At 39.0% G+C, this 22,323-nt stretch overlaps 1 protein-coding gene across 3 annotated transcripts in view; it reads left to right on the plus strand.

Moving 5' to 3' along the window:
* Positions 1 to 22,323, plus strand: part of LOC133657238 (collagen alpha-1(XIX) chain-like) — a 361,915-nt gene that overhangs the window by 299,627 nt on the left and 39,965 nt on the right. For all 3 annotated transcript variants that reach the window (XM_062058310.1, XM_062058311.1, XM_062058312.1), the window contains 12 exons: positions 741 to 794; positions 871 to 924; positions 1,036 to 1,080; positions 4,026 to 4,076; positions 4,239 to 4,283; positions 9,967 to 9,993; positions 11,107 to 11,160; positions 14,280 to 14,324; positions 16,419 to 16,463; positions 16,562 to 16,624; positions 18,286 to 18,321; positions 19,461 to 19,505. In XM_062058310.1, the coding sequence (XP_061914294.1) occupies positions 741 to 794; positions 871 to 924; positions 1,036 to 1,080; positions 4,026 to 4,076; positions 4,239 to 4,283; positions 9,967 to 9,993; positions 11,107 to 11,160; positions 14,280 to 14,324; positions 16,419 to 16,463; positions 16,562 to 16,624; positions 18,286 to 18,321; positions 19,461 to 19,505 (564 nt within the window). The remainder of the gene's footprint in view (positions 1 to 740; positions 795 to 870; positions 925 to 1,035; positions 1,081 to 4,025; positions 4,077 to 4,238; positions 4,284 to 9,966; positions 9,994 to 11,106; positions 11,161 to 14,279; positions 14,325 to 16,418; positions 16,464 to 16,561; positions 16,625 to 18,285; positions 18,322 to 19,460; positions 19,506 to 22,323) is intronic.

The following is a 22,323-nucleotide window of genomic DNA, read 5'->3' on the forward strand; positions in this document are numbered from 1 at the left end:
TTATGTTAACCGCTAAACGGTCAATGATCAGCACAAAAATAAGTGAGGAGACTCCGACTGGTGTTTTTTTACAGTAAAATGTAGTGTTTTTTACAGCATATTACTGTAAATTGAAGAAAAACTCTATCACTGATTTTTCACAGTAAAATTATATCGTAAAATCTACAGATGTTGTTTTTACGATGTATTGCTGTAAATGGAAAAATTGTACCACATTTTTTTACAGTAAAAACTGACAGCTCAGTTGCCAAAAAAAACAGTTGTACTGTTTTTCCAATTACAGTAATATGTTGGGAAAAAATACCTTGAATTTTACAGTAAAATTCTAGTGAGTTGCCAGTTTTTTACTGTAAAATCTACAGATGTTTTCTTTTTTTTTTTACATTGTACATGAAAAATATATAAATAATCAAATGCATAGGCAATTTTATATGTTACAAGCGGCACCTTTGATGGCAGCCATAACTGCGATGTGGCCCTCATGGAAAACGAGTTTGACACCCTTGTCATAGCACAGAACTGTGGTGCATTCAAGGACCCCTTTTTTAAATTTCTAAACAAAAGGCAAAGACAGGAGGCGTAGCCCCTGTTTGATGCACTAATAATAAACACTATAAAAATAAATATAATATTATATATTCCAAACAATATTGATTACACTTGTATTTAATTATTTGTAGTTTGTATAACAAACATTTTGTTTTTACATAAGTGATACATCTTTCTTGTCTGTCCTTTAGGGGCCTGCTGGAGTTCCTGGACTCCCTGGGGTTACAGGTCGCACTGGGGAGCAGGTAAGAAGCACATGAACATAAAAAACTTTCTTCAAGACTTGGTTTTGTAGTAGTCACTGTTCTCTTTTACTTGCAGGGTCTAATGGGTTGGCCTGGTCCAGTGGGTCAAACAGGAACTAAAGGAGATCAAGTAAAAAAATATATCAGAAAACTGTCTAACTGGAAATGTAGTGTCTTGTGGTTAGAAAATGTATTTATTTAATCAGATGTCTAAGAATTATTTCTGGTTTTTAATCTTTAGGGAAACGAAGGGCCTCCTGGACGACCTGGGCTTCCAGGACCTCCTGTAAGATATCTTTCTTTAAACTTCTCTCCAACAACTTAGTCATGCAAAGTTTTGGTTGGTTGAAAAAAAATATCAAATCAAGGCGGATTTGTAAATTTGGGATATCTTTTTTGCATTCATTTCAGATGGTAGAAAACCAGTTTGTTTGATGTAAAGACCTTATTTCAAGGAGTGTATGGTTATCGATGACCACCATGACAACCAAACATAGCCTTATTGACGTAAACGAAAGACAAAACGTAGAAGAGCTGGACAGAACAATGAAAAGGAACTGAACTAAATGTGTTGTATGTAATACCCAACAAACTTTTGCTGTCTTTATTTAGCATTTATTCCTGTCTGCAGCCCGTTTAGGGCGCAGAAGCTGAAAATCAATCAGTCAATCAAAGTTTATTCATATAGCCCTTAATCACAAGTGTCTCAAAGTGCTGCACAAGCCACAACGACATCCATTAGACCCCACATTAGGGCAAGACGTCAAGTGGATCTATTTAGTAGTGTGAGAGTCCAGTCCATAGTGGGGCCAGCAGGGGATCATCTTGAGTGGAGACAAGTCAGCATTGCCGAGATGTCCCCAACTGATGCACAGATGAGTGGTCTACCCCGGGTACCAACTGTGAACAGCTAGCGCTGCATCTGTGGTCACCTAATAACCTCTCCACACAGGAGAGGGGGGCAGAACAGAAAAGAGACGGCAGATCAACTGGTCTAAACGGGGGGTCTATTTAAAGGCTAGCGTATACAAATGAATTTTAAGATGGGACTTAAATGCTTCTACTGAGGTAGCATCTCTAACTGTTACCGGGAGGGCATTCCAGAGTACTGGAGCCCGAATAGAAAACGCTCTATAGCCCGCAGACTGTTTTTGGGCTCTGGGAATCACTAATAATTTGGAGTTCTTAGAACGCAGATTTCTTGCCGGGACATATGGTACAATACAATCAGCAAGATAGGATAGAGCTAGACTGTTTAGTATTTTATACGTAAGTAGTAAAACCTTAAAGTCGCATCTTAAGTGCACAGGAAAATGTCTCCAATTATTCCCATTCTTTCTTTCTTTCTTTCTTTCTTTAGTTTATTTCGAACATGAGCACACTTACAGTATAATACAGTGGTTCTTAACCTGGTTTCGATCGAACCCTAGGGGTTCGGTGAGTCGGGCTCAGGGGTTCGGCGGAGGTCAAGACACACCCGACTCATCGTGTAAATAAAAACTTCTCCCTATCGGCGTATTACGGATACGGCAACAGCAGAAGTCACACTGATTTGCTGGTGTGTAATTTGTTGTGAGTTTATGCACTGTGTTGGTTTTGTTCTTTGAACAAGGTGATGTTCATGCACGGTTCATTTTGTGCACCAGTAAAAAAAACATGGTAACACTTTAGTATGGGGAACATATTCACCATTAGTTAGTTGCTTATTAACATGCAAATTAGTAACATATTGGCTCTTAACTAACATGGCCTTATTATAACCCTAACCCTCTAACTCTGGCCCTAACCCTCTAACCCTAACCCTGACCAAATAACTCTAAATTAAGTCTTTGTTACTTAGAATATGTTCCCCTAGTGTCCAAAAAACTCTAAATTAAGTCTTTGTTACTTAGAATATGTTCCCCATACTAAAGTGTTACCAAAAACATATAACTTTGTCTTGAATTTGAAGAAAAACAACATTTTATTTTTCACTAAAGAAGGGTTCGGTGAATGCGCATATGAAACTGGTGGGGTTCGGTACCTCCAACAAGGTTAAGAACCACTGGTATAATACATCACACAATTTCATATCATTTCACTTTACATCATGTCCGAAAAGGAGTAGGAAGAAGCAAAGCTTATTTAATCCTACCCCTTTCCCACTTCAGAGCGTTTACAAATATACAGAATCATTTACTGACCTTTTTATATAATAAAATAACATCTGTGAATTAGTATACACAACAGTTTTGTAATATGTAATAATTAATTCAGTCATTATTAACATACTGAGATGAAGAATATCTTATTTTCAAAGAGGTTTAAAGTATTTCTCATAATTCTTCTTCTTTGTACTTTGTAAGCACTATTATTTTGAACAACCTCTTAAACTGGATCATATCAGTACAATGTTTAACTTCTTTACTTAATCCATTCCATAATTTAATTCCACATACTGATATGCTAAAGGTTCTAAGTGTTGTATGTGCATACAAATGTTTTAAATTAGATTTTCCTCTAAGGTTATATTTCTCCTCTTTAGTTGAGTACAATTAGGGGCAGATGATTCCCTACAGGCGACCATCAGTGTGCTGTTATTTCTCTCCACTATGAGAGTATTTAGCAGAGCACGAGAGTGAAAAATGACAAACAAGTAGAAATACAATGACATTGGGGTAACCCGCACATTGGCATTGAACCATGTTTGCTGCCTGTGAAAGGCCAGTGAGTAAGCGCTTCCAAAGGCAAATCTATAATTCATCAGACGTCCCCTTGAACCTGCCTTTCCTCCAAGTATCCCCGCCCCACCTCCCCAAACACACACACACACACACACACACTGGCCTCATAAAGTGCAGTCTGGGAGGACAGGGGATGGCTCAGTGGCCTGAAAAGGGCGCAGGCATCCACTTGCCTCTAAATGAGCACCTTGACTCCCTTTCTATTTTAAAAGCTTTCAATTATAGATCTTTAAAAAAAAAAAAAACAGTGGATATCAAAATAGTCCCCAAGAAACACCTCAAAAGTTGTTCTCACTTTCTGAAATAGCACTATAGCTCATGGTTTATGAAGTCTACAGGTCTTACTCACCCCGTCTCATTGTGAAATCGCCAAATGAGCTATTGATCGCCCTTGTGTAGCGTTTAAGGGCTTAGCAGTAAATACCCGCCCGGGGCCTACTGTACTGACTCTTGATGCCTATGAATCTCAGGGAAGAAGGTCTGTGATTTACCGCTGGTTGTCTTTCAGGGTGCACCCTACGTGGAGGGCAATGGGATGAGCGGCCTGTACAAGCTGCAGGTAAAGACTTTAACTCATTGTCGTCGCGATACGGTGATGCATGGAGTGCATTGTGCGGGGCTATCAATCATATTGGCAGAAAAAGTCTGTGCCTGTGGTTAAAATTTCTCTGACCCGTATCGTGGATTAGAAAGCCATTAAGTCCAAATGATGTCTTTTCAGAGTGGTGGAGCTATTTTAGGACCCCCCGGAGCTCCTGGCGCTCCGGTAAGTATAATCAACGTTACGCCTGCGGCAAATCCTTCAAAGTGCACGGTGGAGAAGCATCAGCAGATAGACATGTTGGTGCTGGAGAGCCGCATAAAAAATAACCCTATCAGCCCTCCGGCGTTATCTTTGCTTCTGAGGCCCTTCATATCACACACGGTCACATTCATTGAGGGCCGCTGCTTGGAGGGTGAAGGCTAAGAGGCTTCCAGACTTCCAAACAGGTGCCTCTGACCTGCCCGGGGACACACAAAACATCAACGATTTGCAAATGGAAGCGGGAGTTCAGCTAAAATGACCTGCTTTGAAATTCCCTCTGCCCTGCTCTTCCTTATCAGGCAGTTTGTAATCTCATCAGGTTTAGGGAGACATCCAATCAAAGGCTCTGCAGTGAGCCTTCAACCATAACTGACACCTGAGGGCGAGCAACCAACAAAATAGGGTCCATGAAACACGTAAATGTTGGAGCGTCTTCTCCCTGTGCTGCCTCCATCAATTGGCCACATTTCGAGTAACTTCATCCCTATCACTAGACTAGAGCAAACAATCAAGAATCGTATGCAGACCTGTTCTATTACATTTATTACATGCACAGTGCAAACATGATTTACATGATGCAAGCATAGAAAGCTGCAAGTAGTACCCAGTTGATATCAATTTGAAATCAGTAAAATAAAATCAAGTAACAGATTATATCTGCTAGCATCTCTCCAATGTATATGCTATGATACAAACAGTCTTGCTGCTTGTTTATTTGTGCAAACCTCGACAGCCCGTTTACGTCTAAATGTCCTTCAAGTAGCACACAAGGTTGTTGTTTTTAGTGAAGTGATTTACAAAAAGTCCACATACAAAAAAGGTAAACACACAAAGCTAAGCAAACGTGAACTGGAGCTAGTACTGCCCGCCTTAGAGCCGGTCAGAATCTGTCTTGTCATGCTCATCTAAATGAGCATAACAATAAAGGAATGTATGATTTGTGCTGATAGCGTATCAGATCAGTATGAGTTTAGTTTAGGCCAATACTCAAAGTTGTAATATCGGAGTCATATCAGTGAATAAATTGTATTGTAATTGTATTGGTGTACCGACTTTCCACTAGTATGACAGCGTTATTGGAGTCTTGAGAATTTACCAATACTGATATTGATTTAATACTAGAGATGTCCGATAATATCGGCAGGCCGAAATTATCGGCCGATATATGCGTTAAAATGTAATATCGGAAATTATCGGGATCGTTTTTTTTTTTATCGGGATCGTTTTTTTCTTTTTTTTTTTTCTTCTTTTTTTTTTAAATCAACATAAAAAACACAAGATACACTTACAATTAGTGCACCAACCCAAAAAACATCCCTCCCCCATTTACACTCATTCACTCTCATTCACACAAAAGGGTTGTTTCTTTCTGTTATTAATATTCTGGTTCCTACATTATATATCAATATATATCAATACAGTCTGCAAGGGATACAGTCCGTAAGCACACATGATTGTGCGTGCTGCTGGTCCACTAATAGTACTAACCTTTAACAGTTAATTTGACTAATTTTCATTAATTACTAGTTTCTATGTAACTGTTTTTATATTGTTTTACTTTCTTTTTTATTCAAGAAAATGTTTTTAATTTATTTATCTTATTTTATTTATTTTTATTTTTTTTAAAGTACCTTATCTTCACCATACCTGGTTGTCCAAATTAGGCATAATAATGTGTTAATTCCACGACTGTATATATCGGTTGATATCGGTATCGGTTGATATCAGTATCGATAATTAAAGAGTTGGACAATATCGGATATCGGCAAAAAGCCATTATCGGACATCCCTATTTAATACGATATCAGCACAAATCATACACTTTATTATTATGTATTTTATTTTATTATATGTACAGTACAGGCCAAATGTCTGGACACACCTTCTCATTCAATGCATTTTCTTTATTTCCATGACTATTTACATTGTAGATTGTCACTGAAGGCATCAAAACTATGAATGAACACATGTGGAGTTATGTACTTAACAAAAAAGGTGAAATAACTGAAAACATGCTTTATATTCTAATTTCTTCAAAATAGCCACCGTTTGCTCAGATTACATTTTTGCACACTCTTGGCATTCTCTCGATGAGCTTCAAGTGGTAGTCACCTGAAAGAGTTTTCACTTCACATGTGTCATAGTTTTGATGCCTTCAGTGACAATCTACAATGTAAATAGTCATGAAAATAAATAAAAAACGCATTGAAATAAGGCTGCAGCTAACGATTATTTTTCTATCGATTAATCTATAGATTATTTTTTCGATTAATCGGTTAATCTATAGATTATTTTTTCGATTAATCTATAGATTATTTTTCCTTTTACCGATTATTTTTTTAATTCAAAATGAAGATGAAAAAATAAATGTAGGCCCGTTTTTTCAAAAGGCATGGCTTTTATTTACAAAAAAAAAGAAGTATGGCCACTCAGTCAACATTGACAACAACATGACTAAATATTCTGTAACAATGTAAACATTTAAAACTTTTAACATTTAACAAAATTAAAAGTAGCTTATTTGCTTTTTAATGTGCAAATATAAAAGTCAACATCCAGTGCAAATCTTAATATTCTGCAATAGTATAAGCATTTCAAAAGTAAAAGTATTGCTTATTTGCTAAAATGTGCAAAAATAAAGATAAACATCCAATACAAAAAAGTGCCAATCTAAATATTCTGGAGCACTGTAAACATTAAGTATTGCTTTTAAAATGTGCAAAATAAACATCCAGTCCAACACAGTACACAATAACCAATTCTACTCATTCCAGTGAGTGACTAACAGTTGTAATGAAGAAAGGTTAGCATGTCTACATGTTTGGTTCTTTTCTTGTTTACAATATTCCCAGCAGCTGAAAATAGGCGCTCAGAAGGGGTCGATGTGGCTGGAACGAGAGGTAATTAGCCTTCACCTCAAGCCAGGACTGCGAGTGAGCTGAGCTGCAGTTTATATTTCTAGAAGGTCAACGGGCTCATAGTGATGTTACTAGTAGTTGACTGGGAGGTGTTTATTATCATTTGGGGAGAGTCCGCTGCCTGATGCTCACCTGCTAAACACCTATCTGCTCCACGCTGAAGCGCTGACTACATGCGCTCTGAATACACACTGCTGATTGGCTGATAATGCTTCGTGTGTACCAATCAGATGGTTGTGTGGGTGGGACAATGCTGCGTGTGTACCAATCAGATGGTTGTGTGGGTGGGACAATGCTGCGTGCTGAGACAGACGCAGAGGAGCGAAGCAGCTTGTTAAGACTTTAGCAGCTAAAGTTAGCTTTAGCTTAGAAACTAGTTCGGTACACCCCCGTGCCGAACCGAAAGCCCCGTACCGAAACGGTTCAATACAAAACACGTACCGTTACACCCCTAGCAGATACAAATGACACAGTCATGTTTTTGTGTAATGATGACAACGTATGCTCGCGCGGACGATTGACTAGTTGATGGTTTTCTTTTCAAATGTTCGTTCATTGACGTTGTGCTGCTATGATAGGCCATTTCCGCTCGACACAGTGTGCATACAACAACATTATTAGGCCGTTTATTGAAATACTCCCACACTTTTGACCACTTTTGGCATGCTTTTCCCCCCTCGCTTGCACCGCTCGCATCGTCTGCTTTGATCGTCTGCTTTGCGGTCCGCCATGACGGTAGTGTGACGTAAATATGCGACGCGTCGACGCACAAAAACGGCGTCGACGTATTTACGTAACCGATGACGTCGACTACGTCGACGCGTCGTTTCAGCCTTACATTGAAATGAGGTGTGTCCAAACTTTTGGCCTCTACTGTATATACATATATACACTGTAAACGCTTTGTTTAAATGATCATGCTTGAAAATGGTTTACTATGTCATTGCAAATGTATTGATTTTAACCGGTGTGGTAATTGGAAGCAGGGTATAATTTAACTTTAAAAAACTTTAAAAAGTCTTTGTAGACAACAACTTATTTTGTTTAACTTGGACAATGCATGAACAAGTCAAAAGGAAAACATACTGCAGCTCTTTTTGACTTAGTAAGTTTATTGAGCAACACACAGCAGCAACAGAACCAATGTTGTAACACCAGCAAGGAGCTACTCAGCCTGCATGAACACACCTGATATGAGCTGATTGTAAACAACATCACAACAAGTATAACACGCATTTGTTTTACACCAACAGCTGAGTAGCAGATCTGTCATTTTAAAGTGCATGCAGAGGTAGATAAAGCTGCTGGATGATGACCACTCATGATACATCAAATGCAGCTACTGCCGCCTTGTAGAGTTCATAGAAAAAAACATATATCAGAAGGTTTCCTACAGCCACAACGCCAGTATATTTAGACCAGGGGTGTCCAAAGTGCGGCCCAGGGGCCATTTGCGGCCCGCGGGTAATATTTTAACGGCCCCCGTGGCACACTCTAAAAATATGATTAAAAAAAATGTAAAACATAAGTGGTATAAAAGAGCAAACAGGTGAAATGTAACAATAAAATGTGTCAATGTTTACTCTAATAACACAAAGCTGCCATGCAGGCTTTCTTTCTTTCAAAAATAATAATGAATCAAAATCAATGTCATTATGAATTATTGACCTATTCAAGGCTCCAATTACGTCACATTAAATATTCCACTTTGAGACATTTTTTTGGGGAAAATGTTGCATATTTTGTTTGCTATATAAAAAACTAAGCTATTTTTTTCAAACAAGGGCCTAAAACGAACAAACAATAAACATAAACAACAATAAAAGTTATAATTGACGGATGGATCTGAAGTTGATCTTGAGACTATTGTGTTAAAAGTTTTTAAAAAATGTATGATTTATTTTTTAATACTTTACTGAGCAGGACCCTTTTGGATCCCCAATAATATTAGTGGGACTTTTTTTTTTTTTCTTTTTAAGTGTCATTGTTCAAAAAATAATAATGAATCAATGTTATGAGTTATGCTATGAGCTCCAATGATTATATAATCTCAAATATTCCACTTTAAAATGTTATTGGGGGAAAATATTGCATATTTTGTGTTTTTTCTATAAAAAAAACAGGGTTTTCTTTGACAAAAAGAGCACACAGCATAAATCTTTAAAAAAAAAAAAAAATTATATTGACAGATAGACCTAATGTTGATCTGGAGATTTAAACCTTGGATAATAATAATAATACTAAATAATGACACATTTTAAATATTTTTTGTACCTAAACCCTTTGGGGTCCCCAGGATCAAGCCTGAGTGGAGGCCTAAATGTATATTTTTTATACATATATTGTATTGGTTTTTAAAATAAAAAATATCAAAATGGCCCCCGCTTGCTTTGATATTTCAGTGTGCGGCCCTCAGCGGGAAAAGTTTGGACACCCCTGATTTAGACTTTGCTTCAATTAGATACTGTACTCCAGTGGTTATGTGCTTTTGTACCCAGCGACTATTAGAGACTTAGTGGTTATACAGATATGAATTGGAGAAATTACTAGAATTGATAAAACGTTGAGGTACACAATATGCTTCATTTATAATGTAACATTAGTACTACTGTATGTATGCACACCATACATTTCACAGCTGCAACATGCCATTTCAGACTATGTTTCGGATTTTTGCGGGCGCAATTCTCACATTAATCTGTCCTTTTTTTTTTTATTATTTCAAGGGACCCAAAGGAGATGAAGGACTTGCAGTGAGTTTAAGCTTTTTTTCCCCCTATGAAATATCTATTGTTGAGTTGTTTTTCCCCCCACAATATACTGAAGTCAGTTTATTTTTATCAATGTGTGTAACTCTCCACTATATAACCAACACACCCTGAAGCCGACCAGGGCTGAACTCCAGCACACACACACACACACACACACACACACACACACACACACACACAAAATGTCTCGTGCAAATATGAAATAGTAGCACCACATTTTCTGGCCAGTAGGAAGCCATGAATCTTCTCTGCTCTTCAAATGCTCACCCGCCCAACCAACCCGTGATGCCTAAAAACAATGCACACACACACACACACACACACACCCACACACACACACGTGGAAACAAGTCAATGCTTCTACCATCCACTAGAATTCTTTATCCTCACCAGGCCAATTTTCGATTTTATTGTTATGTTGCGGGGTGATTTTTCACCAGGATGTTAATTTGACATTTTAATAAATTGTGTGAGCAGCTCTAGCGTACTGTGGTGGAATTGCCTCAATCCGTCTCACAGCTGATCCCACCCTGGCCGCTCCGTTCTCCCTGTAACCGCGTTCCCTTATTCGTGACAATCTACATGTGTGACAATTACGTGCGCCATCCATCTATGTCAGTGCCCGGTGCCCCTCTTTTCCACATAATGGCGTTTTTTTCATGGCAGCTTGACCAAAATGAGCTCACTGGAGGCCATTTCTTGTTCATGCACAAAGCAAGCCTGATTGGGCGGCTCTTCTTCCATCTAATCGCGTGACAGCACATGTCATTGATCGTATAATATCATGCAGTGAGCCTGAAGTATCGTCCCCTCAGGATCATCTTTATATTGACGCGTGATGACATGTATTAATGCCCCGCTGAGTGTGTAGAGTGCAGGGATCGAAACGTGTGATGTCTTGTTTCGTGCAGACTTTAATATACGGGTGATGTTCTAACTATGACTGACAACCAGAAACTAACAGCTTCCAAGACCTCATCACCTGACTTTAAGACACAGTGAGACACAAATTGCAAAGGGCCGATATTGGTTTTCACCGAAAATGTTAGTTTTTTTGTCTTCACGCAGTAGATTATGTGTTTTCTTCACTTGTAGGGGGACCCGGGGCCTATGGGATTACCTGGGCTTGAAGGACTACCTGGTGCTAAGGTAAGCAAAGCAACATAAGTCCTTTATTGAATAAAAAATCACTGCTCTGTAATAAATGTAACATATATACAGTAGAAAGTGTATTCAAATGGCCCCATTCGACATAATTGACCTGACACATGAAACATGGCAAATTGGCCAGCAGATGGTATTAGAGTGTTGAATATCCTAAATTCCAACTTTGACCACAGCGTCAGTTGCTATGTAAAGTGGCGCTTTCCCTCATTTTCAGGAGACGGCATTGCAAAATGATTAATCTGTTTCTCGAGATCCACCCAAGAATGGGGCCATATGTTGACTTTTTAATTTGTTGGATGGATATTGCAGCTGACCAAAGACGATGTAAACGGACGCAAACCAAATCTTTTGTGTCGTCTCTCCTCCAAAGACACGCACCTGGGGATAGGTTGATTGGCAACACTAAATTGGCCCTCGTGTGTGAATGTGAGTGTGAATGTTGTCTGTCTATCTGTGTTGGCCCTGCGATGAGGTGGAGACTTGTCCAGGGTGTACCCCGCCTTCTGCCCGAGTGCAGCTGGGATAGGCTCCAGAACCCCCCGCGACCCCGAAAAGGACAAGCGGTAGAAAATAGGATATACTAGTGGTTGCAAATAGAGATGTCCGATAATATCATATTAAAATATAATATCGGAAATTATCGGTATCGTTTTTTTTATTATCGGTATCGGTTTTTTATTTTTTTTTTATTTTTATTAAATCAACATAAAAAACACAAGATACACTTACAATTAGTACACCAACCCAAAAAAACCTCCCTCCCCCATTTACACTCATTCACACTCAATCACACAAAAGGGTTGTTTCTTTCTGTTATTAATATTCTGGTTCCTACATTATATATCAATATATATCAATACAGTCTGCAAGGGATACAGTCCGTAAGCACACATGATTGTGCGTGCTGCTGGTCCACTAATATTACTAACCTTTAACAGTTAATTTTACTCATTTTCATTAATCACAAGTTTCTATGTAACTGTTTTTATATATTTTTACTTTCTTTTTTATTCAAGAAAATGTTTTTAATTTATTTATCTTATTTTATTTTATTAATTTTTTTTAAAAAGGACTTTACCCTCACCATACCTGGTTGTCCAAATTAGGCATAAGAATGTGTTAATTCCACCACTGTATTTATCGGTATCGGTTGATATAGGTATCGGTAATTAAGAGTTGGACAATATCGGAATATCGGATATCGGCAAAAAGCCATTATCGGACATCCCTAGTTGCAAACTTTGTGGCCCTCATTTTAACGTCATAGTTTAGTGTCATTGTGGCCTGCACACCCTGGTTGGCTATAGTTAATTACAGTATATGTTTGCAATCTTGAATTCTACTAGAAAGAACACTAACTACAATAACAATGCACACACAAAAATGACAGCACAACAAACCCAACAACCCTTTTCCACCAAAAGTTCCTGGAAATATAAGTTCCTGTAAACCTGTGTGGTTTGAATTTCCACCACAAATTTACAGTTTAGGGTAGTTTATACAAATCAGGCTGATACACAGTATATTTCTACATTGATACCACCATGTAAATAAACAGCCAATAACAGGTCATATTTTTTTCTTCAGTTTAAGTAAATAAAATACAGAGCAATAAGACACAAATCCATCCATCCATCCATTTTCTACCGCTTGTCCCTCTCGGGGTCACGGGGGGTGCTGGTGCCTATCCCAGCTGCAATCGGGGCAGAAGGCGGGGTACACCCTAGACAAGTCGCCACCTCATCGCAGGGCCAACACAGATAGACAACATTTACACTCACATTCACACACAAGGGCCAATTTAGTGTTGCCAATCAACCTATCCCCAGCTGAATCGACATGATTTAAAAACTGAATTTTACACTAAAAGTCAGGCTTTTGTCTACAGTGTCCAACAGTCAGAAAGATGAAAATGATGAATTCATGGAGGTCAGATAAGGCCTTATGGTCCATTTCAAATATAAATACCTATACATAAATAATAAATGTCAGCATTTATCTAACATTGACAACACAAACACATCAGATTTAGTCCCATAGCGGTATATTTTGAAGCAAAATTTGCCAGCGAGTCTTCTAAGTCATCTTTGCACTGGTGTATGCATTGACCTGATCACTGACAGTATAACAATCCACGCCTCCTTTCAGGTTACCATCCGCCGATTGATTAGTGGGATATTTTTTTTGGATTAATCGCATGCATTAACTTGACAAATTCGACAGCCCTAAAAAAATTAGCAGTTGCAAATATTGTCTAAGTGATATCTCTCAAGACAACATCTTACCAACTTTCGCCACAATTTTCAGACCATTTTCAGACAAAGGATCTCTATTTACTATAAAAATCTACTTTAACTAATTAAGTCCACCAATGTATGCATGATTTTGAGCTTGACTTCTAGGTCCAGTTAGTGCTGCTCCTTTTAAGCAAAGTTCAGTCCACATTTCCAAGCTCGGTTACTGTAGCAACAAATGTCTCACATGTGAGGGCCTGAGGGTAGAAAGCTACTAGTCATTGGACAGATGATAACTACTTGGTAAACAGCAATATAAAATGGTGGTCTTGTATTTTCCTCACTGCTTAGTAGTTAACATATGTCCAATATTGTTATTTTTATTAGAGTTATTGCAATTTACAGCTGTGGGGACCACAGGGGCAGACTATCGTCAAAGTATTTTGGGATGATCAATGGTACCTGTCAGCAGAAATCTTGCATTAGTCATGATTATTGTAAAGTCCACATCATGTACATTAGATTTTCCAGCTTCAACGTCTTAGAAGTTATTTCATCGGGCTCATTATTTTGCTCATTATGTCGGTTGAGAGTGTCTGACTATGACGAGGAGGTGGAACATCTTACTTAGGGTCTTATCCTGAAAAAAACAGGTCCTTAAGGGGAATGCTGTCAAAGGAGCAAATGCTAAGTGTGAGTGGTTTTGCTCATCTATTTTTGGGATTATGAATAGAAATTATTGTTGCTTTCAAGTGCCTTAATGTTTTTGGCCATGAGAAATCATTGCATCTCCATTTCATAAATTGACAATGTACTGAATACATTCTGTGTGTAGAGTGGCTGACATTATTTCAATGTTTCTCTCAGGGTGATGTCGGTCTGCCCGGTCCACCTGGAACATCAGGTCCTCTAGTAAGTTGTTCAGTTATTATGATAACAAATATGACACTCCTGAACACTACAGGTACATTAGAGTAGGGTTGTCAAAACATTTTCCACTGAGGACAACGCATTAAAAAAGAAAGAATGGCAAGGGCTATTTTGATATATTTCATTTCAAAGGCAATACAATATAGATATATTTTTTTTAAAGGACCAAAAAAACAGCATGCATGTCAGCTTGGTGTTTTTATTAGGGGTGCGGGATTATTATTGGACAGATAATAATTCAAGTTAAAGTACCAATGATTGTCACACACACACTAGGTGTGGCGAAATTATTCTCTGCATTTGACCCATCACCCTTGATCACCCCCTGGGAGGTGAGGGGAGCAGTGAGCAGCAGCAGTGGCCGCCCCCGGGAATCATTTTTGGTGATTCAACCTCCAATTCCAACCCTTGATGCTGAGTGTCAAGCAGGAAGGTAATGGGTCCCATTTTTATAGTCTTTGGTATGACTCGGCCGGGGTTTGAACTCCAGACCTACCGATTGTGTCGATGTGAGAAATTATGACGTCAAACGGATAAATCCGAAAGCTCAGAAAACCAATGTATTTTTTGTTTTAAACTCACGATCACACATCGCTGCTGTAGTTGACCCCAAAGTGCAGAAACAGGAGATGACGTGCAGGTAAGAATGTCTTTAATTCCTAAAACGCAAAGGGAGTACAGCAGGGAAGTGCACAAGCAAAAACAACTCCTAACCGTGAATGGTCAACAAATCAATAATGCAGCCGTGTCTGAAGGGTGGGGCTGTTATGTAAAGACGCTCGATTGGCAACTAGGCAACTGGTGTGCCCAGTTGCAACTGGGCACACCAGTTGTTTATGTATGTACCAGTATATATATATGTAGTATGTTTATATATGTACCAGTATATATATATGTAGTATGTTATGTATATATATATGTTGTATGTTATGTAGTATGTAGTATGTTATGTAGTAACCCCCCCCCACATATGCGGTCCTCTCCAAGGTTTCTCATAGTCATTCACATTGACGTCCCACTGGGGTGAGTTTTTCCTTGCCCGTATGTGGGCTCTGTACCGAGGATGTCGTTGTGGCTTGTGCAGCCCTTTGAGACACTTGTGATTTAGGGCTATATAAATAAACATTGATTGATTGATTGATTGATGTAGACCACAAGGAAGTGTTGTCAATTTAGAATATAATATGACTCCTTTAATGTGCCCTATAATCTTTAATACGCCTTATATATGAAAAAGATCGAAAATAGACCATTAATCGGCAGTGCGCCTTATAATCCGGTGCACCCTATGGTCCGGAAAATACGGTACTTACAATTCATTCTGGCCCTCTAATTTTCCCTTATGTCTTTCTACTTTTTTGTCCATATGGATATGCAATGGTCTTAAATTATATTCATTATGGTCTCAAAAAAGTCTTAAATATGACTTGTTGAAACCTGCAGAGAAACCCTGAGCAAAGCAAACTACTCAGTGGCCTAGTGGTTAGAGTGTCCGCCCCTGAGATCGGTAGGTTGTGAGTTCAAAGCCCGGCCCAGTCATACCAAAGACTATAAAAAATGGGACCCATTACCTCCCTGCTTGATACTCAGCATCAAGGGTTGGAATTGGGGGTTAAATGATTCCCGGGCGCGGCCACCGCTGCTGCTCACTGCTCCCCTCACCTCCCAGGGGGTGAACAAGGGTAATGGGTCAAATGTAGAGAATAATTTTGCATCACCTAGTGTGTGTGTGAGACAATCATTGGTACTTTAACTTACTACAACAACTATAAACAATCTTATTCCAGCTCTCGAACTATAGTGCTCATTGAATCGTGCACGTCTACCTAAAATCGTGACCAGTGTGTGCTCTGGCCAACTCATTTCTCAGCCTGATCAACTGTGTTGTCCCAAAGTTCCACAACACTACACATGATAATTACCAGCCCAGACATAAAGCTGTGGTGTGTTGGTGCTCTGCAGCAATAGAAGTCAGCTTGCTTGTATTATAAATGAGCTGCGGAGGTGCTCTAGATATGACACCATTGAGGGTCTGTCAAACACTGACGGTTCCCTTCTTTTGCCTTTGATTGACAGGGGAAGCCCGGCCCACGGGGAGAACCAGGGATCCCAGGAGAGCCGGTGAGCGGCAGCCTCTGGTTCCCTTTGAGCTGTCAATCCGCTCGTCATTCCTTTATCACCGCCGACTGACACGTTGGCTCGTCTCTCTTCTCTGACAGGGTGAGAGGGGGCCACTCGGAGAGACGGGATTCCCGGGACCCGAGGGACCCCAAGGTGTTGCTGTAAGCATCCACATGTATTTGGTTGTCCTTCTAATCATAGCTACATGTTCCCACAACCCCTTAGCAGCAGGTCCAGGCCTTAAAGGCCTACTGAAATGATTTTTTAAAATTTAAACGGGGATAGCAGATCCATTCTATGTGTCATACTTGATCATTTCGCGATATTGCCATATTTTTGCTGAAAAGATTTAGTAGAGAAAATCGACGATAAAGTTTGCAACTTTTGATCGCTGATAAAAAAAAGCCTTGCCTGTACCGGAAGTAGCGTGACGTCAAAGGTTGAAAGGCTCCTCACGTTTCCCCATTGTTTACAATGCAGTGAGAGCAATTCGGACCGAGAAAGCGACGATTACCCCATTAATTTGAGCGAGGATGAAAGATTCGTGGATGAGGTACGTGAGAGTGAAGGACTAGAGTGCAGTGCAGGACATATCTTTTTTCGCTCTGACCGTAACTTAGGTACAAGGGTTCATTGGATTCCACACTTTCTCCTTTTTCTATTGTGGATAACGGATTTGTATTTTAAACCACCTCGGATACTATATCCTCTTGAAAATGAGAGTCGAGAACGCGAAATGGACATTCACAGTGACTTTTATCTCCACGACAATACATCGGCGAAGCTCGTTAGCTACGGAGCTAACGTGACAGCATCGTGCTTAAATGCAGATAGAAACAAAAGAAATAAACCCCTGACTGGAAGGATAGACAGAAAATCAACAATACTATTAAACCATGGACATGTAACCACACGGTTAATGCTTTCCAGCTTGGCAAAGCTTAACAATGCTGTTGCTAACGATGCCATTGAAGCTAACTTAGCAACGGGACCTCACAGAACTATGATAAAAACATTAGCGCTCCACCTACGCCAGCCAGGCCCTCATCTGCTCATCAACACCCGTGCTCACCTGCGTTCCAGCGATCGACGGAAGGACGAAGGACTTCACCCGATCATCCGTGCGGTCGGCGGCTAGCGTCGGATAGCGCGTCTGCTATCCAAGTCAAAGTCCTCCTGGTTGTGTTGCTGCAGCCAGCCGCTAATACACTGATCCCACCTACAACTTTCTTCTTTGCAGTCTTCATTGTTCATTAAACAAATTGCAAAAGATTCACTAACACAGATGTCCAGAATACTGTGGAATTTTGAGATGAAAACAGAGCTTTTTTGTATTGGATTCAATGGTGTCCGAATACTTCCGTTTAACTATTGACGTCACGCGCATACGTCATCATACATAGACGTTTTCAACCGGAAGTTTAGCTGGAAATTAAAAATTGCACTTTATAAGTTAACCCGGCCGTATTGGCATGTGTTGCAATGTTAAGATTTCATCATTGATATATAAACTATCAGACTGCGTGGTCGGTAGTAGTGGGTTTCAGTAGGCCTTTAACAAACACCCTCTGAAGGTTCTCTTCCAACAAGTGCATGACACCAAGGCCACATGGCCAAAATGTGACGAATACATCCCTCCATGTAATTACCATGAAAGATGGTTTCTGTAATTCCCGAGCACAATGGAACGGTGTTCGCACAAGCAATCAGCGTCATTGAGATATCTCATTAAGTGCGGAGATTAGCAGGGGTGCGGCGGCACCGATCCACTCGAAAGAGCTGATACAAAATGTCTTTTTGTTTGTTGCGCTCCTTTGAGCAGGGCAGGCCTGGGAAGGATGGAACTCCCGGATACAAGGTGAGTTGAAAATCCCCTTATAGAAAGTGCTTCACCGTACATCCAACGAGGCGCGGCGAGATGGCACAGCAGATTTTTATCCCTTTCAAGCTACCTGAGTGCATTAGACCAATTTGCATACAGTGTTTGGCATTTTAATGATTTAGCTAAACGGAAGCCTGCAGATGTAGGACTTTGTTGACTTTCGGTCTTTTAACTCCAATTAAACAGCTCGTGCTCGCAGGCAATTATGAAATGTTTTTTTAAGGGAGGGAAGAAGAAAATTCCTTTTGATAACCCATCAAATTCATTATACAATTTCCTAAATAATCAGAAAGAATAGGTACGCAACATGCACATTTTCTCTTTGATTTGTATGTCACCTAACACCCTAATGACTGCCCCAGTAGTTTATTGTCTTCCCCTAATTATTAGTTAATATTCCTGCAGGAAAATCTCAGCCTTGCACTGCACCTTCTTGTTATATCACTCGGATGGCTTGTTTGGTAGGGAAACAGTGCCATCTAGCAGGTGGCGTTGCTCCTCTGCCTCCATCCCTTAGACCTGTGCTTCATTGTAAATCACTTGGAAGCACACATCAGTGAGCAGGAAGATAGATTTAAAACTCTCATCAGGCATAGTAAGTGGTGCAGATTAAACAAGGTAAGGGAAGTATTGCCCCATTTACAAAAAAAAAAAGACTTCTGTGTTGCTTCCGTAATCCAACTGGAAATGGATACGAAGATGCTCCTGTGGGTGTTGCGGTTGAGAGTGCAAGAGGAAGAGCAATGGGGGGTGACAGGGAGGGGTAGCAAGACACAAAATGTTGTGACATGAAGCTTGAGAGCTCCACTTGGTAGTTTCTATCTCAGCGCCCTGCATAATATACAGTACAGTAACGCAGGGGTGATGCAGAGGAGGTGTGACATTGCACAAGGTGAAAGACTGCAGGATGCTTTTAGAAAAACATGCCTGAGGTGAGTAATAAGCAATAAAAGCCACATGTCTCAAAAAGTATAAAAATATATTAGATTTTTCAGCACACACAGTAAATTGATGCATGTGCACATTTTGATCACAGAATATTGTCTGTTTTACTGTATGTTGGCGGGGAAAAAAATTATATCTTTACTAATGGATGCGAATATTGCTTTTTAAAGGGCGATCCAGGTAGAGCGGGTGACAGAGGATCCAAAGGGGAACGTGTAAGTAGCCAGATTCATCTAAAAACTAACCTTACTGAATATGGATGAAATAAATCTTGCTGCATACTGGATTGCTACCGTATTTGTCGTATTATAAATCGCACTGGCATATAAACTGCATTTACTAAATTTTTGAGAAAAAAAAAAATGTTTTCATATATTTGCGGTATATATACCGATCCGTTGCGAAATAAGATATTCACACAAATGTTTATTTACATACCTTAATTGTTTCCAAACAGTGCCTGTCACACAGCGGTAACACGGCTGATCAAACAAGGCAGAAAAGTCATTGGTGTCTTTAGTCGTCCTTTATTAGATGAATACGATTTTCTCCTTTTTTAATAAGGTTCAAGATGTTTGTCAGGATTCTTCATCCTTGTACTTTGTAAACTCTTTATGCTTTATGTTTGAACAGTTTCTTAAAGTGGATGTTTTTTGTCATGGCCTGTTATAAATATACCGGGTCATGTTTTGTTTTGTGTTTGGAGTGATTTTCTGTTTCGGTTCTCAGCGCTTTAAGTTAGGTTGCTAGGTCTGTTGATTTTCTTACACACCAGTTTCTGTTTGATGATTAGTGTTTGTGCCTGCTGTCGCCACTAACGACTTCCCCCTATAGACCGGTGTCACTCTATTTTGGTTGCTGGATCAATGCATGCTCTGTGCGCCAGGTTTGTTTGTTTGTTTTCATGCTGTGATAGCTTTTCCTTTGTTCGCCGTTTGCAACAGTTGCGTGCTTGTTAGTTGTACGCTACAGATTATGTTATCACCTCTCCATGCGAAACTACGTTTGTGCTTTTTGGATTCCCGACACGCTTGTCGTTTTTGTATTTTTGCCTCGTATATGAAATAAAAGCACGCTGGTCGTGCTGCTTCCTGTCCTTTTCCGCATCGTGAGAACACTACCATAGCAGCAATGCAACCCGAACGAATCACATTTTATTACATTGTTTGATTTCTTTGCTTTATCTAGTCCATTATTTAGCCGTTAGTAGGGATGTCCCATATCGGCCTGCCGATATTATCGGTTGATAAATGCTTGAAAATGTAATATCGGAAATTATCTGTATCCGTTTTTTTTTATCTGTATCTGTCTTTTTTTTTTTTTTTAATTAAATCAACATAAAAAACACAAAATACACTTACAATTAGTGCACCAACCCAAAAAACCTCCCTCCCCATTTGCACTCATTCACACTCATTTGCACAAAAGGGTTGTTTCTTTCTGTTATTAATATTCTGGTTCCTACATTTTATATCAATATATATCAATACAGTCTGCAAGGGATACAGTCCGTAAGCACACATGATAGTACTAACTTTTAACAGTAAATTTTACTCATTTTCATTAATTACTAGTTTCTATGTAAATGTTTTTATATTGTTTTACTTTCTTTTTTATTCAAGAAAATGTTTTTAATTTATTTATCTTATTTTATTTTTTTATTTTTTTTAAAGGACCTTATCTTCATCATACCTGGTGGTCCAAATTAGGCATAATAATGTGTAGAGATGTCCGATAATATCGGCCTGCCGAAATTATCGGCTGATAAATGCTTTAAAGTGTAATATAGGAAATTATCGGTATCGTTTTTTTTATTATCAGTATCGGTGTGTTTTTTTTTTGTTTTTTGTTTTTTAATTAAATCAACATAAAAAACACAAGATACACTTACAATTAGTGCACCAACTCAAAAAACCTCCCTCCCCCATTTACACTCATTCACACTCATTCACACAAAAGGGTTGTTTCTTTCTGTTATTAATATTCTGGTTCCTACATTATATATCAATATATATCAATACAGTCTGCAAGGGATACAGTCCGTAAGCACACATGATTGTGCGTGCTGCTGGTCCACTAATAGTACTAACCTTTGACAGTTAATTTTACTCATTTTCATTAATTACTAGTTTCTATGTAACAGTTTTTATATTGTTTTACTTCCTTTTTTATTTAAGAAAATGTTTTTAATTTATTTATCTTATTTTATTGTATTAATTTTTTTAAAAAGGACCTTATCTTCACCATACCTGGTTGTCCAAATTAGGCATAATAATGTGTTAATTTCACGACTGTATATATCGGTTGATATCGGTATCGGTTGATATCGGTATCGGTAATTAAGAGTCGGACAATATCGGAATATCGGATATCGGCAAAAAAGCCATTATCGGACATCCCTAATAATGTGTTAATTCCACGACTGTATACATTGGTATCAGTTGATATCGGTATCGGTAATTAAGAGTTGGACAATATCGGAATATCGTATATCGGCAAAAAAGCCATTATCGGACATCCGTAGCCGTTAGCGAAGAAAAATCCGTGGATTAGCTGCACCTTTGTGTAAACCACATGGTTCAGGGCTTGGGAAAAAAGTAGCATCTTATAGTCTGGAACATATGGTCATCATCACGAACACATGAGAGGGGAAAGGTCTTCAAAGACAATCTAACCTGTCCAGTTGCTATCCATTCAATGCCATGGGAATGCAATAACTTGGATTAAAAATAATACTTACAGGCAATCGTACAAATTGAAATTAAATCCAAATCTAATGTTCCTTTGTTTTAGCTTTCCTCATACATCCCAAACCAAACAACCAAAACAAGGTAGTGTTTGAAGACAATTCGTAATGGTACGCATAGTTAGTTAAAACAGGAACAGGACAATATTTTTGTAGCGGTACATGATGTAAAAAGTTTGAACCACTGCCTTACCTTATTTGAAGTTCGTTTATAACATCTTCATTTTCTTGCAAAACTATCAACTGCAGGGTTGGTATTAGATTTGTTAGTTAACGTTTCGATTCGT

Source organism: Entelurus aequoreus, linkage group LG09 (assembly GCF_033978785.1).
Source record: "Entelurus aequoreus isolate RoL-2023_Sb linkage group LG09, RoL_Eaeq_v1.1, whole genome shotgun sequence".
Taxonomy (NCBI): domain Eukaryota; kingdom Metazoa; phylum Chordata; class Actinopteri; order Syngnathiformes; family Syngnathidae; genus Entelurus; species Entelurus aequoreus.